The sequence below is a fragment of the Anas acuta genome, chromosome 8 (assembly GCF_963932015.1).
Source record: "Anas acuta chromosome 8, bAnaAcu1.1, whole genome shotgun sequence".
Lineage (NCBI taxonomy): Eukaryota > Metazoa > Chordata > Aves > Anseriformes > Anatidae > Anas > Anas acuta.
Window position 1 is genome coordinate 15,381,727 of NC_088986.1, and position 22,330 is coordinate 15,404,056.

Below are 22,330 nucleotides of genomic sequence, written 5' to 3' on the forward strand. Positions count from 1 at the left end.
AGAAACAGTGCTTTCCACTGATGTATTTCTGTTCATATATTATATAAACTGACAATAAAAAATTATCATCAGATTTTCATGGGTGCTCAAATAAATTGCAAAGACTTTTACAATGAGATCTCTTTAAATAGCAGCCACCAGTCCAGGTGAAATAATTCAGCCCTGCAGGGCAGGAATAAAAATGGTGCTGGATCATTCCAACAATTATGTTTTTATTATAATTGAAGCTGACATGCAGTCCCGTAATAGTTTCCTGTTTTTGAGTTTTAAAATATTTCACCTAAATAAAACCATGTCAAATATGCTTAAGCTATTTATACTGTTCTAGTCAGGTTGCCTGCCAAACTTTGCTTTCATAAACACAACTGTTACTGCACAGCAGACAAAACTAACAACGTTGCCTTCATTACTCAGTTAATGCATACAGCCAAATTTTATCTTTTTACATTCATCTCTTAACTACATAGCAGGGCTTAATCAGCAATTATCGAATACACCAAGTATAATTTATGCCAGTTTTGTGAACCAATAGCAGTGGATGGTAAAGCAAGTGTCATGACATGAACAAGGTATCGAATCTATCAACAATTTGTCAGATTTGATATCTTACCATTTAATACATCCCTGTTCTCTGAAATAGCCACACAAATACCAGCTTTTTCTGGGGACAGTAAATGATCTGTCACCAATATTTTATCTCCTCAATGATTTTTAACTCCGATTTTTGCTGCTAAACAGTCAGATACATTTTTCTACCTTTTCACCAAGGTTTCCAGATGGCCCAGTTTCTCCAGGTAAGCCTGCTGATCCCTGCAATAAAAAGTAAGGAGAATTATTAGTGCAATGTCCAAGTTCATGGCTGGCACATCCCCAAAAACCTGGCAGTGGAGCATGGTACAGTTCTTCATCCCTGAGAATTACTGGTCTCTTTGTCTAAGGGCTCATGGGAGGAAGTGATGATTGCACAACCTAACCTGGCTTACAGTCCAGGCAAGAGGATCACTGCATTTAGACTCATCAACAATAAGTGGCAACTTATAGAAATTGCATTAATTTAATGATACCATGCCACCATCTAGGTCTGCCTCTGAAGTCAATCTCGCAGTGCTAGAAGCTTTGCAAACATAAAATTAAAGGTAGTAATTGCTCTGCTAGCCCTTGTGTCTAACCACAAAGTTCAAGGTGAATAAATTCAGTAGAATCAAGTAAAAGACAGTCAAAAATGATATTGGATGAGGTGTTGCCAGAATTTCCCTTTAACTGTCGTAGCCCTGAACACCTTTGAGATCAGAGCCTTCCAGCCCTTTTAAAAAGGGAATAAAACTTCTCTCCTGAGACTCTCCCACAAATTTCCACTGTGTAGAACAGAACCACCACATGGAATGGGAAACAAGGTATGAAGTACCTTTAACAATCTTATTCCCAGTGCTTGCAATAACTCCGCTATTATCAAACTAAGAAATAGAAAATAAGTTATAGTGCAAGGCCCCAGCTATGAAAAGTATGGAGCGCTGAGCTTGAAGAAAAATAGGTGTCCAGAGTATAATGAATGAATACACACGAAAGATGACAGAAACATGGAAGCTCCTAGAAGTCCGTAATACACAACTGGCTTATCTGTAACACTCTGAAAGGCACTGTACAAACAAAACAGCAATTCACAGTTTGGCATTGCTGTCTCTACACATGTAGAAATGTACTGGCTTAACTAGCACTGGACTGGCACTAAAGCGAGTTGTTTTGTGTTTTTTGTTGTTGTTGTTGTTGGTTTGTTTTTATTTTTAACATGATTTCTATGTTCCCTAGAACAGTTATATTCTTTTCATAAGCCTAGTATAATAGTGTTTGTGGTGGTTGTTTTTTTTTCCCATAGAATTCATTTCATATCAGAAAGACATTTCAGTCTGAGAATTGTCTTTGAAAATAAATACATTTTTCAGCTCTTTACCTGTATAATTTCAGCACAGTTCAGCCTCAAGTACTTTAGCATGACAGGTGCAAAGTAACTAAGGCTTCAGGATTGCTTTTTATTTTCTTCATTTTTTTTTTTTGAACTACTAGCTACTCTGGAAATCTCATAGTTTAAATTATTGCAATGATCCACTGAGATAGCCATCTTTGAGGTTGATAACACTAGCACAAATAAGTTTGTGGAAGAGCTAAACAGACAAACAGGCACCTCAATGGATGTTGGAGTAACGTATTGTATGTCTGAACTTGTGTATTATGTGTCAGTCTAAGACGTCTCTTGGCAGCTGTTAAAGATTTGTTCTGGTGATACTGGCACTAAGGCAATGCTCAGAGGTCACTGGCAGAAACGAGGGACTTCGTGACTAACTTTGAGAACGAGAGCTACCACTGCTGCCATGATTCACAACTGACAATGGGCCTTAATATGAAGCAGAGATCTGTGAGACAAAGAATTACCCTGTACTCTTGCTCATCAAGATGAGGGCTGTAAAGGTCTGGTTTCGAAAGGCTGAAGACTAATCACTTTGATTTTCTTATTCCAGAAAGGGAGTAAGATGTAATCAGAGCCAAGATGTAACTCAAGACCTGTTCTCTCTCCACAGAGACACTCCTGAGTGCCCAGTCAATGCCACGCTGTTTAGAGGGCTGAAGATGCCAATTGGAAAGATGGGTAGCTGTGCCCCATCTGCGTGCAGAGAAATATTTACTATAAAGCCCCTGATCAAGTCCCCTTTTCAATCCAGAAGTATTGTGTTTCTCAATAAGTTGCTCTGGTGTGAGAGAGAAGGAATGACTAGGAAGCAGCAACTGTGAACATGCTATTTTGTTACCCAGCATATTAGTCTTAGCCTACAATGCCTTCCAGAGTGAGGACTAAAGTTGGCTATGAAGCATAAAGTTTTCTACATTATGTAGAAACTAATGTTTCTACATAAAGAAACATTAGTTTCTTTCAAAAGAAACTAATTAAATAAAGAAAATTCACAGTAGAAACACTAAAAGAAAGTAGGTTGTTGTGGTGATAAAAAGAAGGAAAAGAAATGTTGTGTGACAGGAAGTGGATACATATGGAAAGCAAAACAATACTGAACAAGAACTGAAGCTAAAGAAATTGGAAAAGCAATAGAGACTTCAGGAGGAATAAAGGAGAAAATTCATGACAGATTAACTAAACCCTCTTTCACTTCTCCATCCAAAAACAGAGATCAAGTGCCCAAGACTGAGACAACGCTAGGGCAGGTACCAGCAGAAGCAAGAGAGAAAAAAGTTTACCTAGGAATATCATTTTCGTTTTCAAAATAATTAGTAGCATACAGTGAAGAGAAAGTGCAATCAGAAAGAAAAGCATCCTGTTCCATTAATATATTAGCCATGAAGTGATGTTTTCCCTATGGACTGTCTTTAAGATCACGTGGCTCCTTAAACATCAGTTTTGGGTTGGTTTGTTATAGAAACAAGCCACTAAGACTGGGATGAAGTTTCAACCCTCTTTCCTTCTTATGTAAGAGGATGAACACACTCCAAGGCACATTTGTTGAGTCAGTGTCTTCCAGAATCCCTTCAATCCTTTGTGAATCCGTGGTGGACTCCGAAAATCAAATCAAAAGTAAACCAAAAAAAACAACCTTGAAACGTTTAAAAAATCATCATAGTTTTAAACCTAATTAAAAAAAAAAAAGTCAAACTTTCACTTACAAAGATATATGTAAAACTCTACAATGACAATAACAGCATTTTAGAAACCTTCTTGACAGAAGCATTTTCATGGAAAATCAGAGAACAGATATCACAATTAACACATGTCTAAGACAGACAAAACATCTTGCCAGCACATATGCTCCATGTTAGAAACTGGACTGTAGCTGAATAATTGAAAACACACAGAATACTTAATGAAAACCCAAGTTTGGAGTAATCCATTGAAAAGCTTGGTAGTGAGGAATGAATATTTAGCTGATTCCAAAAGTTCCTGTGGAAGCAGTTGCATATCAGGTTGTATGCTAACACAATCTTCTGTCTTAAATGAAAACTTTCCAATCCAACATCATTTCATGAAGAATTCAGCATTTTCAAATATCCTCATTCTGTATTCTTTTAATGAGATTTCACAAGTAAATTTTAAATTTCATTTTTCCACATTAACTTTGTTCTTTGAAATTCTTTTGAGTATTTTTAATTAATTTTCATTAAAATCTACCCTTAACCTGTGCATTCTACTTCCCTCCATATCCAGCAAGGTCATCACCTCTGTCTGCTCATTTCATTTCCCACTTAAACATTTCTTGAGAGCCCATCAGCTTCATACTGCATGAGGGACTTTATGACGCATACAAAAAAGCAGATGAGCAATCATTACGGTTTGAATTTAACAGATCAAAACTTATTTAACAATGCTTGAAGATTCACATAACTACCTCTGTTAAAATAAAAGCCAAGAACAATGGGAAGAAGAAGGAAGAATGGGTGCTCTAACAGTCAGCTTCTACTAGTTCATACTCAGCTGATATATAGAAAAATACCTCTACAACTCAGAATAAAAAATAAGTTTTAAGAAATAAATATTAATCTAAGCTCAGTTTTACTAGCCAGACGTAACAGTACCTAAAAGTATTTTTAAAACTGACCTATCTGAACCCTGGTACCATATGCACTAATTCTGGATCACCCTTGTAACAGCTGTGACCTTGATTAGGCCTGGACACAGATGAGGAAGAAAGCCTGACAAAGGGTTTATGCTGGCTGCTATTTGGGCTTCATTTAATCTGTAGTAGAAAAAAATGTAGCTGATCTGTCAGGAAGGAGGTGTTGTGGACAGTTAATACCAGCTCTGGGATTAAAAAAAACAACAACACAAAACCAAAAATCCTAACATTTGCTAGTCATAGTTTTCTGGTAAATCTCTATTGGTCCAGTGCTTTCATGCAGCTCTGTTAGTGATCTGACCAAAATTAGTATATTGTCAAACCACAGACAGGCTTTTGAAACCAAAAGACTTGCAGTAACGCCTTTGTGTAGAACATCTGCTCACTGCTGTACCTGTACCAGGTACGAACTAAATGGAGCAGCTGTTAATATCCTTAGAGAAGCATTATCCTCTTCCTTATAGGTAAGAGTAACCTGAAATTTTAAAAGAAAGCCCTGTCTCCAGACTACTAAGAAAGGTGAATAATGTTATAACCAATCAATAAACTGGGAAAACAGTTCACCTAGTTACTGTCCAGTTTTAAGAGGGTTTTCTCTGATTCTGTGATTCTTCTAGGCCAATTTTTTTTTTTTTTTTTTTTTTTTTTGATGTCATGCACAACCTGGGTACAAACTGACTGCATCACAGGAAAACTAAATTCTGCACTTGTACCTTGCCTCAAAATTAGAAACCACAGACATTTCTACTCATAAAGAACTCCACGGGCCAAGCAAGGGCTGAACGTCTGTAATGGAGTTGGTATGGAAAAATTGGAAATAGCTTCCACTTAGTTATGCAGAGTGCCCTGGTCTGAGTAAACGCTAATATTACCAAACAGTAATGTGGCCCTGACAAGCAACTCTTAAGTTCAGATGAGTTCAGTTTTGTGCCACAAAAACTACACAATTAATCATTTTCTTAAATCATCCCTGACTCTACACGTATAACACAGACAGGTCATTGGTGTGAGATGCTCGAAGCAACATGGTTTCAAATACTTGCTCTCCATCACTGATAAAAGAATACAAAATCCAACTGCATATGTCAGTGAAGTGATCTTTTCCTCCCCCCGACCTAAGGGCAATTTTCTTAGTAGCTGAAGTGGTTGTTTCCTTTGGCATGGCTTCCAAAAGATTTTGTCTCATCAGCAGTGTAAATTTGCTCTAACTGCTGACTGTTACTTTTCACTATCTTAACTGATTCCTCTTCAATTACACCTATTGATTGTAAAGTATCTGACTATCTTACAGCAAAGGAAAGCCCTGGATCCCACTCAGCTTTGGGCTCTCTTCAGCCAAGCAGTACCACCTGAACCTACCCACCTACCCTCCCCTTGAAACAGGGCAGATGCTGTAGCCAGACTAATTTTTATTTTACTTCTTTTTAACTGCAGAACTCAGTCTGAAGTCTGATCTTAGGAATATTCCTGCTAGTATTAAAATGTGTGTCATTTTTAAGCTTATGAGCACACTGAACATTTTGTAAATTTAGCCTACACAGTTTCCACTCTGGACAAGCATCCAGAAATACTTCTGCAGAAGCATGCTCTAAAGAGTCAGCAGCTTCATGTGACCTAACAGATGGTGGACAATATGACAGCTAGTCTATTGACAGAGTGCATTTCAGCACATATCCCATCTTAATAGACTGAACAATAAAGCATTATGCTCCAGTCTCCCACTGTTGAAACTTTCCTGCTTGTGCACAGTTTCCATCTGTATTCTTCCAAGCTGATATTAAGCAGTACTTGACTATTAACAGACAGATTAGTTAAAGACACAAGATGGATGTTACTGGGAAAAGCAGAAGAATAGAAAGAAACAGAAGAAAAATACTGGTGTAGCCATTTGGTACCAGTAGCAGGCACATGCTTCTTGTCATAATTCCTTAGGAATTTAGCATTTACAGGTCTTATTTTAAAATTGTTTCTTTTGACAGAATATTCATGAAATGCATGTTTTCTTTTAGAGAATTGGAATGCTGTGATGGATTTCCCAGTACTAAAAACTACTGTAGTATACTTCAGCTGTGGGCTTTAAAGTTTACATCATTTTCTGTAATTTGAAGAACTCAGTTAATGAAGACCATGAATAAATATCAATAGATAAGCCCCCCAAAAAAGGAAGAAACCATAAACACAGTAAGTCCAATGGCTAATAACATACTACCAACTTTTTAGTAATCTCGTTTTCCCTTTGTCTTTACTGTTAAATAATTTACAATTACTATACAATTTATTTAGTGTTATTTGTACAAATCTTGTTTGTATTTGGTGTCACCAAGCATCTGATAACACAGGCTTGATAAGGTATCAATAAGGATGGATGCCTTACTCTACTTAGGGAGTTTGGATTCTCTCTGCACACCACGGACAAAAAAATTACTGCAAACAGAAGCTAGTGAGAAACTGGAAATAAAAACTGCATCCAAAGTGTACAGAAGTGAGTATTTTGCTTCAGGAATCACATCTGGAAAAACATTTTCTGCTAGTGCTTTTCATTTACTTAGGCAAGGCTTAACTATTATAGATTACAGTGGGGAATAAAATGAAGGGATTTTGAAAGGCCTTTCTTGAGTTGTGCTGAATGTGTTTGAAGGGCTCTCTCCTGCCTTAGGTGTTTTATCATAAGCTGAACAAAGAGATAGTATGTATTGCCCTCCAAAAGAACAGATACAAAGTGGACATTAGTCCTCTGCTGCCAGTTAATTAAGGTAATGCAACAGGATCAAGGGCCAATGAATCTCATTTGAGTAAAATATATTTACATAAAACAGAAGACATTCTAAAATTCACAAGTAAAAGTAAAGAGACAATGGCTGGCGAATGACGTCAGTTTGCAGGTATCATATCATCCTCTATTATATGCAAACTGTCCAAACAGCAAGTATGGGAAGTGTAAATGACGGGCCATAATTATGTTTATTTATAACACTGTACAGGGCTGCAATAAGCCTTCTTTGGGAATAAAGAATATTTTATTTTATTCTTGCAGCTTGTTCCTGACTGCAGTTAGGTAGGTAGGTCGTTTTATTACTCATAACCGTAACATATAATAATGGATTATACATTTTGGCTACTCAATTTCACATTTGTATTAGAATGGAGCTCACTTTGCAGTGATTATTACGTACACACAAAGCATCTGAGTTGTGGAAAATGTGTGCACTGAACTCAAGTTCACTGAGGAGCTAAACAAAGCCTATGAAAAATTCAGAATCTTAAGGTTAAGTAACTTCTGTGACTGTTTTATGTGCTATTTAGATAGTGAATTGAGTCTAGCTTTGTTTTATTTTGAGGATTTTGATGCACGTGGCACAGAAAAACCAAGTAAATGATACTGATTTTTCCTAACTTCTTACAGGCTGAAAAAATCAAATTTGTGTAATAAAACCTTCATTTTGCACACTGTTGGAAAAATGAAGTGTAATGTTGGCAGAGAAATGCTGTTTATGCAGACAGATTATATTACTGTGTCTCAGTACACAGTCACTCCATAACAGCAACATAGCGTTATGATGTCCCACCCACTCTTCTCTACCATAATATTGTCAATCCCCAATACTCATCTGTTTGCCCTAATCATTCAGCAACATTAAAAACTAAACAAACAATTTTCCAAATTGTATCACAAGGAAAGAAAGCCACTGTTTTCCAACTCTAATTACAATCTAAAAAAAGAGAATGTTTTGCTATGTGTATAAATTGCTGAATAAAGCTATGGATCAAGCTGCTGCTAAGTATACTTGCCACATTCAGAGAGATGCTGGCTTTTGAATGGACCTTATATGACATTATCAGTACCTGTCTAAGCAGATATTTTAAATGCTGACTGAGGGTTAAGTTTCTCAAACCCCTTTCTTGGGATATGTCCAGAGGAGCCGGGATTTGACTTAGAAGTAATTCTGAAAATTTCAGCAGTAACCGAGCATTTCATGAGCTTGGAGGTATGTCTGCCTGGTATTTTGCAGACAATGGGGAGCTCACTTTGACTGCAGTCTAAGTTGAATAGTTTACATGAACAGGACAGTTCTGAGTCCAAACCAGCGTATGGTATCTCACTTTGGGATGCATTAACTCAACAAACAAAATCAATTTAGTCACGTTCACACAAACTCTCAGTAACTCAACTATTGGGTTAACCAACTCACACCTGCTAGTAATTCCCAGACTGAAGTCAAAAATACAAAAGGGCATGGGATGAAATACAGCAGGGAGAATTGCAAAGCAGCATGTGTAAGTGGTAATTAACTGAAAAAAAAAAAAAAAACACAAAAAAAACAAAAAAACAACACCTAAAATGGAAAAACTGAGAAAGATAACTTTACAAAACAGAAGATTGGAGACTGTGGATCACAAGCTGAACAACACACTATTGCAAAAAGTGGGGTGTATACACAAACATATAGCTTGTAAGAAGCAATTTTTCCTTTCTGCTCAGCTGTCTCAACAGCTTGGGCAATACCCTGTAGTCATAGATGAGTTAGAAACAGGTTACAGGAGAGTAAGGTGATCTAAATTATCTAGAAAACATGAAAGGCTAAGTGACTTAGGACACTTTAGCCTGAAGAGAGAGAACGAAGGAGAGACGCAGTAAGAGCTATCATTTGCGTAAGGTTGTTTCAAGCAGAAGAGGGTCAGTTTACACAATTGGAGGAACTTCCAAACAGAGAAACCCTAGGCTGCCTGCAGGTCATGGAGCCTTTGTCCTTGGAGACTTCTAATAACCGGTTTGCCAAGCATTTGTCAGACTTGATATAACTGATTCTGCCCAGGCACATGGACTACATGTCAACTCAAGGTCACCTTGAGCTCTGTGATTTTACAGAGGACAGACAAAACTAGTCTGCTAAACACATCTCAGGCTAAATGTAGCCTCTCAAATCATTTCACTGGAAAAGAATTGGTCATTCATTTACTTGAACATGATTTGGAAGATCACTACAACTACCTGTAATGTTCACTCAACCTATTAAGACAAAAAAAAAAAGAATTAACTCTGGCAAATATTTCAAATGAGGAATTTTATTTTTTTTTAATAGTATTATTCTGAAAGACCACAAAAGGTATACCTGACATCTTATAGATTCAAAGGAAAAACAAGCATTTACTTTGAGAAAAAAAATTAAAAAGTTACTGCAAAAAATTACTCATTCAACTCTCAAATGAACATGGAATTAAAATTAAAATCTGAAAGAGAATTCAAGCTTACTGCTTCACCAGTTTTTCCAGTGTTTCCTTGGTCTCCTTGTTCTCCCTGTTAAATAGAGAAAACAGATGATGCAGTTCATTAGAGAAGTAATTTCTTTCATATGTGTATATTAAAGTTCTTTTTTTCCTAAGAGACACTCTATTTTCTAAATTACAGCTGCAAATTATAACTTTAAAAAATAAAATTAAGCAACCAGCAAAAGAAAAATAAATATTGCCATTGGCTACTTTTAATTTTATAAAAAGATGTAAGTTTTGTCCTACAGTATTTATAAGTTGCCTGTAAAAATGAAAGCTGTGTATTAAGGGCTCACTAAACACATTAAGTCAGCAAATGCTGTAAACAAAAGATATAATTTTAATTGAAATCTTCTTCTTTGCAAATATAATTGCCTTCATTATTTTACAGTTGCTTCAGAAGTCAAATGTTACCTGTGTACTATACAACTTTTACTACTTTACAAAATATTCTATTAGGAAAATTAACATTTTAATTGTATTTTTAATAAATGCTTTTTATTTTGTCCAGAAACTCTGTATTCAAACTTGAAGGATTAAATGAATTAATTCTGTTCTTAATAATGCTGCCAGCCAAGTAGCATTTTGCTATGCATTTTACAGGTGAAAGCTGGGTGCGTATGTGGCATGAATTACCTGTCTTTGACTATAATCCTGGTGCCCTGATGAAAAGTGCTTTAAAGTGATTTGGGAATTGTTTGCTTAGATTGCCACACAGCATTGAGAAATTTTGCTACCACAAGCTCCTCTTTCGAATCGTAGCACTCCTCCTTCCCCTGCCTCCCCAAGTTCTGCCAGCACAGGAACTGCCCTTGGTCCCTTGATGCCCCCAGGTCCAGTACCCCTTAAATCTTTCTGCAGCTAAACCTCTCTTTAGCAGGGGCTATCTTTTTACACACATCTCTTAGACGTGCATAATTTTCTTTTCCAAAATGAATCTTGTGAGAAAGCAGAGTTACCAGTATGATATACATTTGTATTATATGAAAGCATGTATAACTCTCATTCTTTCACCGGCACATCACTGTACGTTGGACTGTGTAAGTGTACACAGCTGATACTCCAAACACATTTTCATTCCATAAATAAAAGCAGCATTTACCTTTAAACCTTCTGGTCCAGGGTCACCTACATAACCTTTCTGTCCTGGCCTTCCCTAAAATAAATAGAAAGAAATATTAAAAATATTTAATGTCATCCTCATTTCTGTGTTTACCAGAATACATGTATTGAAAAGTGTACAGTTTAGTAAAATTTAATACCTCTGTTTGAAGTCAGTGTATTTATAAACTTAAGTCTGAAAGCACTATTAATTATTACAGCCTGCATTAGCACAGAAAGCAGAATCTGTATTAACTCTCAGTTAACACTAAGAAAAAGTCACAATCCAAGAATCAAACACTTCATATTTCAATTTTAAAGCCATATTAAGGAGACAAAAGATAAGGTCATGTTCTGTCCTGGCTAATTTCAGCAGAACAGGGAGTAACAGTAACACAATTTGATCTTTAGACTTTAGGGACTGGTGTCATACATGTAACAGTCCTTCCTCAATGAGACAAAGTCAACTCGAATAGCTTTTCCTATGTTTACCAAATTAATTATTTTAAACCTCATTTCTCTCCACTATCATTTCTCTGCTAGTAGATCTGGGTGTTATGATACTCTGTCAATGACATAACATTACCTGAAAGAAATACAAGACCAATGTGAGCAGAAGGACATGAATTGAAGAGTTCCTTGAGAAATTTTCAAAAATACATCCCTCCTTTTGTTGTGACAGAACCACAAAGGCATAAAAATTGAAATACTTTTCTCCTGAATTTTCAGTTAGATGTTTATAGCTTATTACGTCTCACTTTTAAGAAGTTATTTTTATTTCAGGCAGTCTTTACTTCCTATACAATCTAAAACATGACCTATAAATTTGGTATATTAACAGCGTAGCCCTGTCTAGACAAACTTTTTCCACCAGCTCTGAGGCAAAAGCCTTGCTCCAAAAGTAAAGGTCCAATAGGCTGGAGCTGGCTCTTCAGCAAGCTGTTAATGAAACTGATGAAATGTGACAATCGGAGAAGGAAAATAAACACGTTTTAATGATTCAGCATCAAGAAAATGCAGATTTCTGCTAAAAGGAAATTATCAGCCATTAGACCATATGTTTGTTCCTGCAGACTTTTTTTTTGTTTTTCAATCAGACTGTGATGAGAGCTTTCCTTTCCATATTGGGTGTCCTGAGACAGAAGTGATCAAAGCAGCAGGCACCAAAGAAGTTCCTTCAAAAAAGTTGTGATTTTTGCATTTGACTCCTTTGCTCTGGCTTCTTTGTGCCTGTTTTTCAGAGCAGAATGTTAGCTTCTGGGCATCCCAGAAATTCTCTATTAATTATTTTAATAATATTAAAATGTTATTAACTTAGTAGGTTTTGTGACTTCTCATATTAATCCTATTTCTCTCTCATTCTCTCTGTGATTTCATGCCCGAATGACTTCATTTTGTTCTCCAAGTTCCAACAAGTCTCAGTGCGTTAGGAACAGGCTTTTGTTTTAGCAATGGATTAGCACATGACACATCCCGGAGAGGGGGAGAGGAGACCGTGAAGACTTATTCTGAGAGATTCCAGTAAAGCAAGTCATGTCTTTCCACAGTGCTTAGCAAAGAACAAGCAATGTGCTTCTGCAGGTTCCTACATGCTCTTTTTTACTACTACGCTGTAAAGAATGCGAAGGTCTCTGTGGTGAGCAGGCTGTAACACAGGAATGTTTGAAATGGAATTCCTAGAAAGAGAACGAGTGGCCACTATTAACTACCTAGATGATTTATTTCAGTCCAGTCAGACCTGAATTGCAGTTACAGCTTGTAAAGCTTTCTTGGCTGTACTACCCCAATTACGTACTAACTTTGAAGGACACATGGCAGATGCAAGTTGGTTAGAGGATGGAACAAGTGGATTTAACTGGTAAAGTCGTTTGAAATGCACAGATTTGGCTCTCAGCAGGAATGCAATACAATTGTAAATTACACGTGGAGGAAATTACACAGAAGGTTAGGCTAGGGATGGCTGCTTTTCCACTTGCTAACCCCTAAGAAAATTACTCTTCCAGGGCAGTGTGATCCCAAAGGGAATGTGTTTCCTAAAATATTAACTGAAAGTTCCTTTCAGGAAACAGCAACCACCTGTGCTTCTTCTCACCTCACAATGGGTTGAATACAGGCTTGGGTATTTTAATATAAATCTCTCTCATTATCACTCCATTCCCATCCTTCCTCCACAAGCACCTCACATGCCCTCAATCCTCAGGAAGACACAAGTGGCTTTCAGGAAATACTGCACTGGGGAGTGAGGTACTTCTGAGAGCACTTCCCCAGCCTTCAGGAAGAACTGCTCATCTAATGACTGTAAGATATCAGCTTCTGTTCTGCACATCTCAGAAATATCAACTTGCAGCAACATTTTACGTTTTGGTTTATAACAATTGCCCCTCTTCAAAAGCATTTTCTGCTCCTATGATGAAGATAACAAAAAACGCTTTTACTAACAGCTGACTACAGACAACTACAGTGTTAACATTTGGAAAGCTTTTGAGAAAAAGTTGATTATGAAGGAACTTAATAAACACAGGCATTTCTTTAATGTTGCATCTACTGAATTTTCACAGGACAAATAAACAAATGCTAAAAAAAAAAACACAACATATTTTGATTTATAAAGATACATTTAAGAGAATGCAAGTATTTGACACTGGAGTAGAACAGATGGGAAGTCCTGTGACCAAATTCAGTTCAAAAATCCCTTTCAGCCAAACAGGCTGAACTCTGTGGAACCTGAGACATCCCAAGTAAGCAGGGAAGCATCCTCAGTTTTGACTCCAGCTTTGAGACATACGCGAATTCTTTCCAAACCTGGGACCTGGAGCACAGGTTCATATTCACCTTCTGCTCCTGTAGAGAATGATCTATTTTGCTGGCAGCATCTGTCAGGTGGGAACAGAGGTTTTTGGTGTCATGTACGTTTTTTTTTTTTTGTTTGTTTGTTTTTAAGTAAATGTTAGGAACAAGTGGGGAGGATGGCTGGTAAGGGGAAACGAGGAGAAACTGTATTGCTGCCTGCTTGGTGCATGCCTAAACCTGACCTTGGGGCTGAACGCTTTTACCTGAAAACTACACAGTCAGGAGATGATGAATTCCAGAAAAACTAGAAATTATCTCCATTACTGTTCAATAGAAAGCTGGAATAGTTTTCATAAAGATAATCAAAGGTTTAAAATATATAATCTACATGGATACTTTACTGAGTTTAGAGAAAACCGAAGAAAGTGAGGATAACAGCTGCTGAAAGGGGGAGTAAACTACTGATATCTGTACCTATATGTCTGTAGGACAGGAAATCAGGTCGTAGTGAGAAAAACAGGCGAAACTTTCTGTCTAAAAGGCCAGACATTAGAAAATGTGTCAGTAAAACAAGCAAGCACTGAAGCAGATTGCCAGAGAGAATGAGGAATCCCTGACCCCTGGGGGCTGCAAATAATAAGTAAGAAACATCTGCCTAGAAAGGCAGAGCTGACAGCGCCTTGGGGCCCCAAGCATGGCTTGAGCAGTTCCTTCAGGTCCCTCTTTGAGACCTCCCCTGCCTCCTTGGATACTTAATTAGTTCACTGAAGACAAACACAACAACACAGCTTTGACTGCATTTACTTTCAAATGTGTTTTAGACTTCCTTCAATGAACCTGGAAATTAAGCCTATGTAAATCAAATGAATGTAATCAATCGCAATCAAGAGAACATGACTTAGAAAGACGGATGTGTTCCAGAGTTCACTGATTAGGTCCCATTAAACTATGTATAATCGAACAACTTCATGACTGGGACTTTCTCTCCAACAAGCATGCTGTCTGCATTACAAGCGGGAGGGAAGAAGCAAGGACAAGCAGCGTTCAGGGAGGCAGTGAGGAGAAACTGGCCTGGAGTCGTAAAACAGCTCGAGCCAACAGAAGCCGTAGAATCCAGGCGAGAACAGATGGGCCCCAGGATGAGGGGAAAACAGGCAGGGCTCCACACCAAGCAAAATTCTCATTTCCCCTACCTCTCATTTCAGGAGGGAACATTAGCCAAGAAGCTACTCAAAAACGTCTGGAGACAGCAACCCAGGGGCCCACCACAGATCCACACATTCTCCTCTCAGCAGCTTGTAGTGAGAGAGAAACCACGGAACCATAAGACATGCCAACGGTATACACATTTCCCATTGAGAGAAATCAAAACCAAATTAATTTAGGTCAAACTGACCCAAAAGAGATTAAAAATATATTTCTACTTGCTGGGCTACACAGAAAGTTTTCTTCTTGGGTCACTTTGACACCAGCTGATGGTGGCCAGTGCATGCATGGTGATGCAGAGAATGTGACCGTTGGTGTCTGACTGCCTGTGAGTCACCCGCTGCTGCATCATCTTTCCCAATTGCCATAGCACAACATGGGAGATGCTCTCCAGCCACGAAGCCCTGCCCAAGGAGGAGATTCAAAGCATGATGCAGCCAAAATAAAAATTTCCATGAGGCTCTTGGCAGAAGCTCAGGCAGATGAAACAATATTGAACTGAGACACAAAGTGTTTCAAATTTCTGTTCAATTTTTGTTTCCTTGTCTAAAAAAAAAAAAAAGGTGTTATTTTAATTTTATTATTCATTATACTTATTTCATGTGGCAAATAAGCTTTTTAATGTTATTTCTAACAGAAAGAAAATTCTCAGCTTTGACTAGCTAATGAACAGGAAAAATGACAGAGGTGTATTCTCTCTAGAACTGGGGAGCAGTAGAAAAGACTGCACTTTTGATTTTTTAAATAAGCTTAAAGTCCCCTAGAATGCCTAGATGCTAATAAATATTCCTAATTAATGAAACTGACGAAGGTAAATTATCTTTTAAAACATATCAGCCCAAACAGCATTGACAATTTTCATCTTTAGTGTTCTCAGCAGTCTACCACATCAATTAGAGAAAGTTTTCTTAAAGCATCGGTCCCTTGTATCTCCCTGCGAGGTGAGTCTTATGCTTGGTTCTTCCTGGATTTTTATATTTTAGTCGATCAGCTGGTTCGGGTTTACAGAATAGTTTTTTCATGAGGTTGCATTTCAACACAGTCACTTCGCACAGTAAATGTATATTTTAAACCAGTACTTCTGCTAAAAAAAAAAAAAGTCTTCCATAACAAAATTACTTACTCTTGGGCCGACTCCTCCAATAGGTCCATCTGGTCCTACTTCTCCCTGCAAGAAATCAGGACTTCAATAATCTTCATGCAAAGACTAGCTTAAAAAATAAATCTGTAGACAACTGATTTTACTTATTATGTCACATTACGTTTGCTTCATATGCGTACACATGGGTCTTTGAGTCTGACAGAAGCACTGTAAGAGAGACTAATCTGATTTCACTTAAATTCTTTAGCCAGAAAGTCATGCTGTATGTCACCACCAGAAGTGGCCAGAAAGGCCATTGAACTATTGATATCTTCCTTCACAGCAGTATCTTCATGATTCTGAGCAAGGGGAGACCCAGCAGTGATGGGTCAACCTCTCTGTCTGCCCAATATGATTACTTGTAGCAACATTTCACACTTCCTAACTACAAGAACAGTAGGAACATTCTTGTTCTTTTCCTCCACTTGGCTATGGTACAGCCACTAAGTTAGTCAAGCCATTTAGGCAGGGCTTATCCCCATCTTTTCTTGGGAATGGAGGGAGACTAGAGGGTCAGGCTTGTCAGGTGTATAGTAGAAGAAATGAGACACTGTGCCTGTGCTGCATAGTGCACTGATATAGCTATGCATAATAAGGGACTCCAGTGTTAATTCTTCAGGGTTGACTCCTTATACACGTATATCAAAGCATGGATTTGTATCAGTGCCATACCAGGAGCTCATGCTGTTATTTAACAGTTATCTGATCATCCTGAATGTGTAAGATTTTCTCCAGCTTTTGGAGGAAGTGGCTTACAACCTTCTCAATTCCAAAAAAAAAAAAAAAAATACATATCAAAGGAATTAAGAAACACTATCTGCAGCTTCCTGGATGCTAACTGAATGGATCATTTTGTGATTGCTAACTTTTAATCATTCAATATCTGTCATTAACGTCATAAGTAGCCTGCTTAATTATGAAGACTAAAGGTCTATTCTCAGACTCGTTGATTAAATAATTTCTAATGTTAACTATTTTCAGCCTAACAGACATGAGTTTTCATTTTTATTGTGATAAATTAAGAATACCTAATAAACTTGTAAGACGAAATGTTGCCTTCCTTCCCCTTCAGTTAATAAAGATCTCAATGATCACTTAAATGTATCTAAGATATTGTCATTAAGTTCATATTTGCTATCTATCTCTACACTCACCCCTGCTGTCTGCCTGCTTACCAAAAAGATGCATGTCAGACTCTGAACCCTTTGAGACTCCACTGAAATTACTTAAATTATGAAATGGACGCATGGCCCTGTAACACCACTAAAGTCTCTTTGCAAATAACAAAATACAGCCAAAATAAAAAAAAAAATACTGAAATCTTGCATGACAACACCATAAATACCTAACCATTACTGTTTAGCCCTCCTCCTCCTCTTCACATTTTACTTTAAACTATCTGTTGATCAAATAGTTTTTTTAAATCTTACCTCAACTCCTTTGGGTCCCTGTGGCCCTGGAGGCCCTCGGTCACCCAGAAGTCCCTGAAAATCCGAACACACACACACACACACACACACACAGAGTGAGATCTTACATCAACTAACAAACATATTGGTATAGTCTCTTCTCCTCTTAAAAAACTGGGCACAAGTGTAAAACTGAGTAAGCAGACCTCCTTAAATACTACTGTCCATTTCCCTTAGGAAGCTAAGAGAATATGCAGAAGAATTTTATTATGTGCTGGAAAGCTGGGTATCTTATAAACTTCAACTATATTAATTTTTCTGAAATTAGTATTTTGACTTTTTGAAAAGTAAATATTGGAGCTCTCAAATCAACAATTTCTCTTTTTGAGGACAACGCATGCCATCATATTAACATCAGAGATCTATAAGAGTTGCATTGGTTCTGCTTTAATTTAGGTAATCTTTAGTATAACATCTGATGACAACATTGCAATGGAAATGAACTAGAAAGTGAGTTTAAACTACCACCTTGTCCAAAACTACTTGTGATTTTCAGCCCTTTCTTTTCTGTCAGAATTATATTCAGCTTCTCCAAGATGAAGGACCTTGGCCTCTGCCAACTCTGAGTTTTTATGACTGTTTACAGCAATGTTTTCAAAAGTTTGTTAAAATGAATTAGCAGTTAGCAGTGTGTAAAAAATCTCAGTAATCCAAATTACAAAGGTAGTAATTGGGTATAGCACTTGTTGACCAGGCATAGGACATTTTTTATTTATTTTATTTTATTTTTTTTTAATATCTATACATCTGTGTAAACATATTATTAATGTTCTTGGAAGCAGGGATTAACAATATCAGATAAAGCAAGAATAAAGACACCGATGATTAGCCTCTGAAGAAAGTCGTGGTGGGAAAGTTCCAAGTGTAAGCCTTATTAATTGCTTAATAATAAAGCTGAAGTCTAGACTGAAGATGCAGGCATTCATGCAGTAACAGTTTACTCAGCACACAAAGTAAAACAGAACAGAAAACTGAACAGGCCATCTCAAGGTCCATAGGCCACCATCACACTAGGAAAGACGAGGGTGAAGAGCTGTTGTTCGATGTACCACAGAAAACGTGCTTATGGCTTTTAGTAGCACAGAAGCAATAGTTCTGTGTAGGTAGTCAAGAAATGGTCATTTTATTCTAATAGCAAAGCACAATAGGAGATACGATTTTCAGTACAATGTAGTCACACCATGAAAATGTTAACAACGCTGCTACTCTTGCACTGCACTTAACTGGATCTGCAAAAAAGTCCCAGACTGTACAACTGATATTAGGGCTAAACGAAACTTCCACCTCCCCTTTTAGGTTTCAGACAGTGAACAGAAATTGAAGGTAGTTATCAGACATGTGCCAAAGTGTCTGGAAAAAATCTGTGGAGTCAAACAGTGTATTCCATATTTCACATACATAGCTTTGCAGATGATCATCTCTTCCAAAAACAGTGGAACTCCTAATAGCCACTTGTATTAAGCATGCTATCCAAACAAACATAAGCAAGCAGGACTGAAGTTCTCAGCTACTTCCATGGTACAAATGCACATTACTGGAGAAACAACAGCTGTGATCAACATACGCTGTCTTTTCCTCCCATTTTTCTCAGTTACAGAGCATAAATACTTATAACATACAAAACAAACTAAATTGTTTCAGAACTTCTCAAACTTTTTTTTTCCCCCTGTTAAATAAGCAGTGGATTGAGATCAAACACCTTCTAAAATATTGCTTCCAAACTGAGTAATGTGCTGTAGACCAGATGGTGTAATAAATCACTTGAACATTATTTCAGAGAGGTTATTTTTGCTGATTACAGCACTAATTTAGGGAAAAATCAATAATTCAGAAGTTCTACTGGTATTTAGAGATGGCTGATCATGCTTATAGAGCTTAAACTTTCCAGCAAGAAGCTGAATTTCTCCCACACCAACTACTAAGAAATAAAAGTTTACCCTGCTTTTTTTTTTTTTTTAAATGAAAAATGGGTATTGCTTCTGAGGAAGCATAAACAAAACAAAACAGAAAAGAGCAGCATAGTGAAAACAGTTTTCTAAAAATAGAAAGATGGAGGATTTTTTTTTAAGCTGTAGTCAACACAAGGCAGCTGGGAATCCTGAAAGACAAACACTTCTAGTGTGCAGATTTTCTCTTATGTTCTAGGAGCAATTTAAGAATTTTTCCAGTTCTTCCATCTCAAATATAAGCCATCAATTCTCCCTGATTAGAACACACTGTCTAAGCTTTGTCTCTAAGAGCAAATGTGCAAGAGACCAGTGAATCCTACTCTGCTATGTAACTTTTGTCATTGGAATGCATAATCTTAAATAAACATTGTTGGCTACCTTTTATTTTTTTTCCCTGTTGGAATTTGGATGAAAAACTAATAGATTGCTAAGATATGTGTTAAATATTGACCCAATTCTATCAAAAACATCTAATTTAACATGTTGGATATAACATGGAAACATACAATCTCAATTATTGAAGAATCTGGGTAGCAGAGCAGGGATAAGGTCTCAGAGCATTCATGTATCAATGTGGAGGATTATATCTGATTTGTAGCTCAAAAACTGTTGACTCTCTTCTATCTTCTTTAGATTCTGGACACAATCTATCACCAAATTTTTAAGTCCCTTGATATTTCATCATTCTCAGAAACACAAGACCAACTGCTACTGCAGTGGTCTGATAATCGCTCGTATTTAAAGCTCCGTGTTCTATATTGTCTTAAGCAACCTGCTGCAGAATTTCACAACTTTCCTGATGAAAAATCTTCTCATCTGCATCTGTTTATTTATGGATAATTCTAATGTTGTTCTTGAAGCAAGAATAGTTCATGTCCATGGTTCTGCATAGTTCTTCTGCCTCCCCACAAATTCTGCCCTCCGCTTCACTTACAAAGCTCAGAAAGGCCCTTCGCTTTGGTAGGATAAACAAACTGTCTCAGAATACAGTAATCTGAGTAAACTTTTCGGCATCTATTCCCATTTGAGTCCTGGAATACAAATGCCCAGAACTCTGTGGACTACTTAGATAAAGCCTTCTCATGCTTTGTACAGTAGCATTAACATGACACCTTCCCTCCTGCATTCTAGAATTTCACTCATTTTTAACAGCCTTTTAATGCTTTCCTTTCAAGGAGATCTGGCAGTGGCTTTCCTTCTATTGCCAGCTGCAAAGCTCTAAGTTTACAGTAGGATTTATTGTTTTAATCCCTGCATGCATCAGTCTTAAGTAACAGAAGTGGGGTGAACTGGTGCAAAGTGCAGTTTTTAAGACTATCTAAAAGTGCTCAACTTCATTTCATATACAAATTTAATACCAGTACTCTTGTGCCCATTTATTAATGAAAATATTACTTAGGGATATTCCCTACTACTATATTAACTACTAAGTTAGGAACACTATTGGTCCTTTCAACAAGATGCAATCTACCTTTAGGCACTATGCAATCATCTCTCCTTTGGGTTAATTTCTGACCCACCTGCATTTTTTGGTATTCATCTCTACCTCCTCCATTTTAGGAAAAAAATAATGTGTTTTTACTCAAAGCTTCATTGAAACCTCTGTATGAATTTTTGCTAAGCTTGGTTTACAACATTAGTCTGCTAAGTAACGCTATATTATTTAACCTGGCATGTGATCTTTGTCCATTTTTCTGTAACCTTAGCTACTATTTCTATCAAAATTTGTTTAAAAAAATCATATTAGCTGAGGTTTTAAAGGTCTGCATGCCTTTGACAAGGACTATTTTTAATATTTGTGATATATATGTTACTTCCTAGCTACACAGTGCTTTCTCCAAATTTCCTTGCACTTGCCATTACAAGCTTCCATCTAACACAGTAATTACCCTCATAACTGTGTGGACAGCATTAAACATTAAATTAACTTCCTCATACATACACCTGGGGCAAAATATTTGTATTTTGACAGATTATCTTACCGTAATACCAATGTCCATCTCTCAGTTTTTCCTCAGACTTATGCTGATTAACTATTACTGTGAATAAGTTTTCATACAATCTTACCTTGGGACCTTCAGGGCCGTTTAATCCAGGTACACCAATATCTCCTGGAAAACCCTAAATAAATCAGACAGACAAATGATTTATACCCTAGGAATGTTTCCAATGTACTTGTTCTGATTCTGTCCTTTCATTTAACAAACTTGAATCACAGAAGCAAGAACTAAATTTGTTCTACCATTCCCCAAATGTCAAAATACATTAAGTACACTTGAAAGGCTTGGGTAAGTGACGGATTTTAGGCAGCTTTCATTAAACTCATTTTAGCAGATGTCAGTATGGCTTTCAATTCTCTTAATATGAGACTTTTTAACCACTGAGCAACATTTACAATTAAGCCATTGGACTGGTCTTGATACACAAAATACACACAAAGCAGCCAGCACCAGCTCCTATACTCATGAATTCAGCTTCTTGGAAAAAAAAACAAAAACAAAACAAACAAACAAAAAAACCCCACAACCTTAAAGAGCAACTAAAGCCTTTTAATCCTTGGCCTCACTTTAAGGACAAGATCACTGCAAGATTAAGAACATAGTAGACAGCCTTTTGCCTCCAAATCAGCAGGTGCTAATCCAGTTCTGGCTGGCAGTAACTGAAGGTCACTAGCTTGCAGCATTATCCAGAATAAGCTTTTGTGAAGTAGAGTATGGCATAGGTCCAGCTGTTGATACAGAAAAACTGTATATGTGAAGGAAATGAATCAATTGAATTTATTACCTAAAACCA

At 37.1% G+C, this 22,330-nt stretch overlaps 1 protein-coding gene across 6 annotated transcripts in view; it reads right to left on the bottom strand.

Moving 5' to 3' along the window:
- The window catches only part of COL24A1 (collagen type XXIV alpha 1 chain), a 151,121-nt gene that overhangs the window by 50,409 nt on the left and 78,382 nt on the right, over window positions 1-22,330 (bottom strand). For all 6 annotated transcript variants that reach the window (XR_011098786.1, XM_068690206.1, XM_068690205.1 and 3 more), the window contains exons 20-25: window positions 21,605-21,658; window positions 17,550-17,603; window positions 16,102-16,146; window positions 10,984-11,037; window positions 9,865-9,909; window positions 757-810 (exon numbers count right to left, since the gene is read on the bottom strand). Coding sequence is in view for 5 of the 6 variants with exons in the window: in XM_068690206.1 (XP_068546307.1) it covers window positions 757-810; window positions 9,865-9,909; window positions 10,984-11,037; window positions 16,102-16,146; window positions 17,550-17,603; window positions 21,605-21,658 (306 nt within the window). In the remaining variant the exon portion in view is untranslated. The remainder of the gene's footprint in view (window positions 1-756; window positions 811-9,864; window positions 9,910-10,983; window positions 11,038-16,101; window positions 16,147-17,549; window positions 17,604-21,604; window positions 21,659-22,330) is intronic.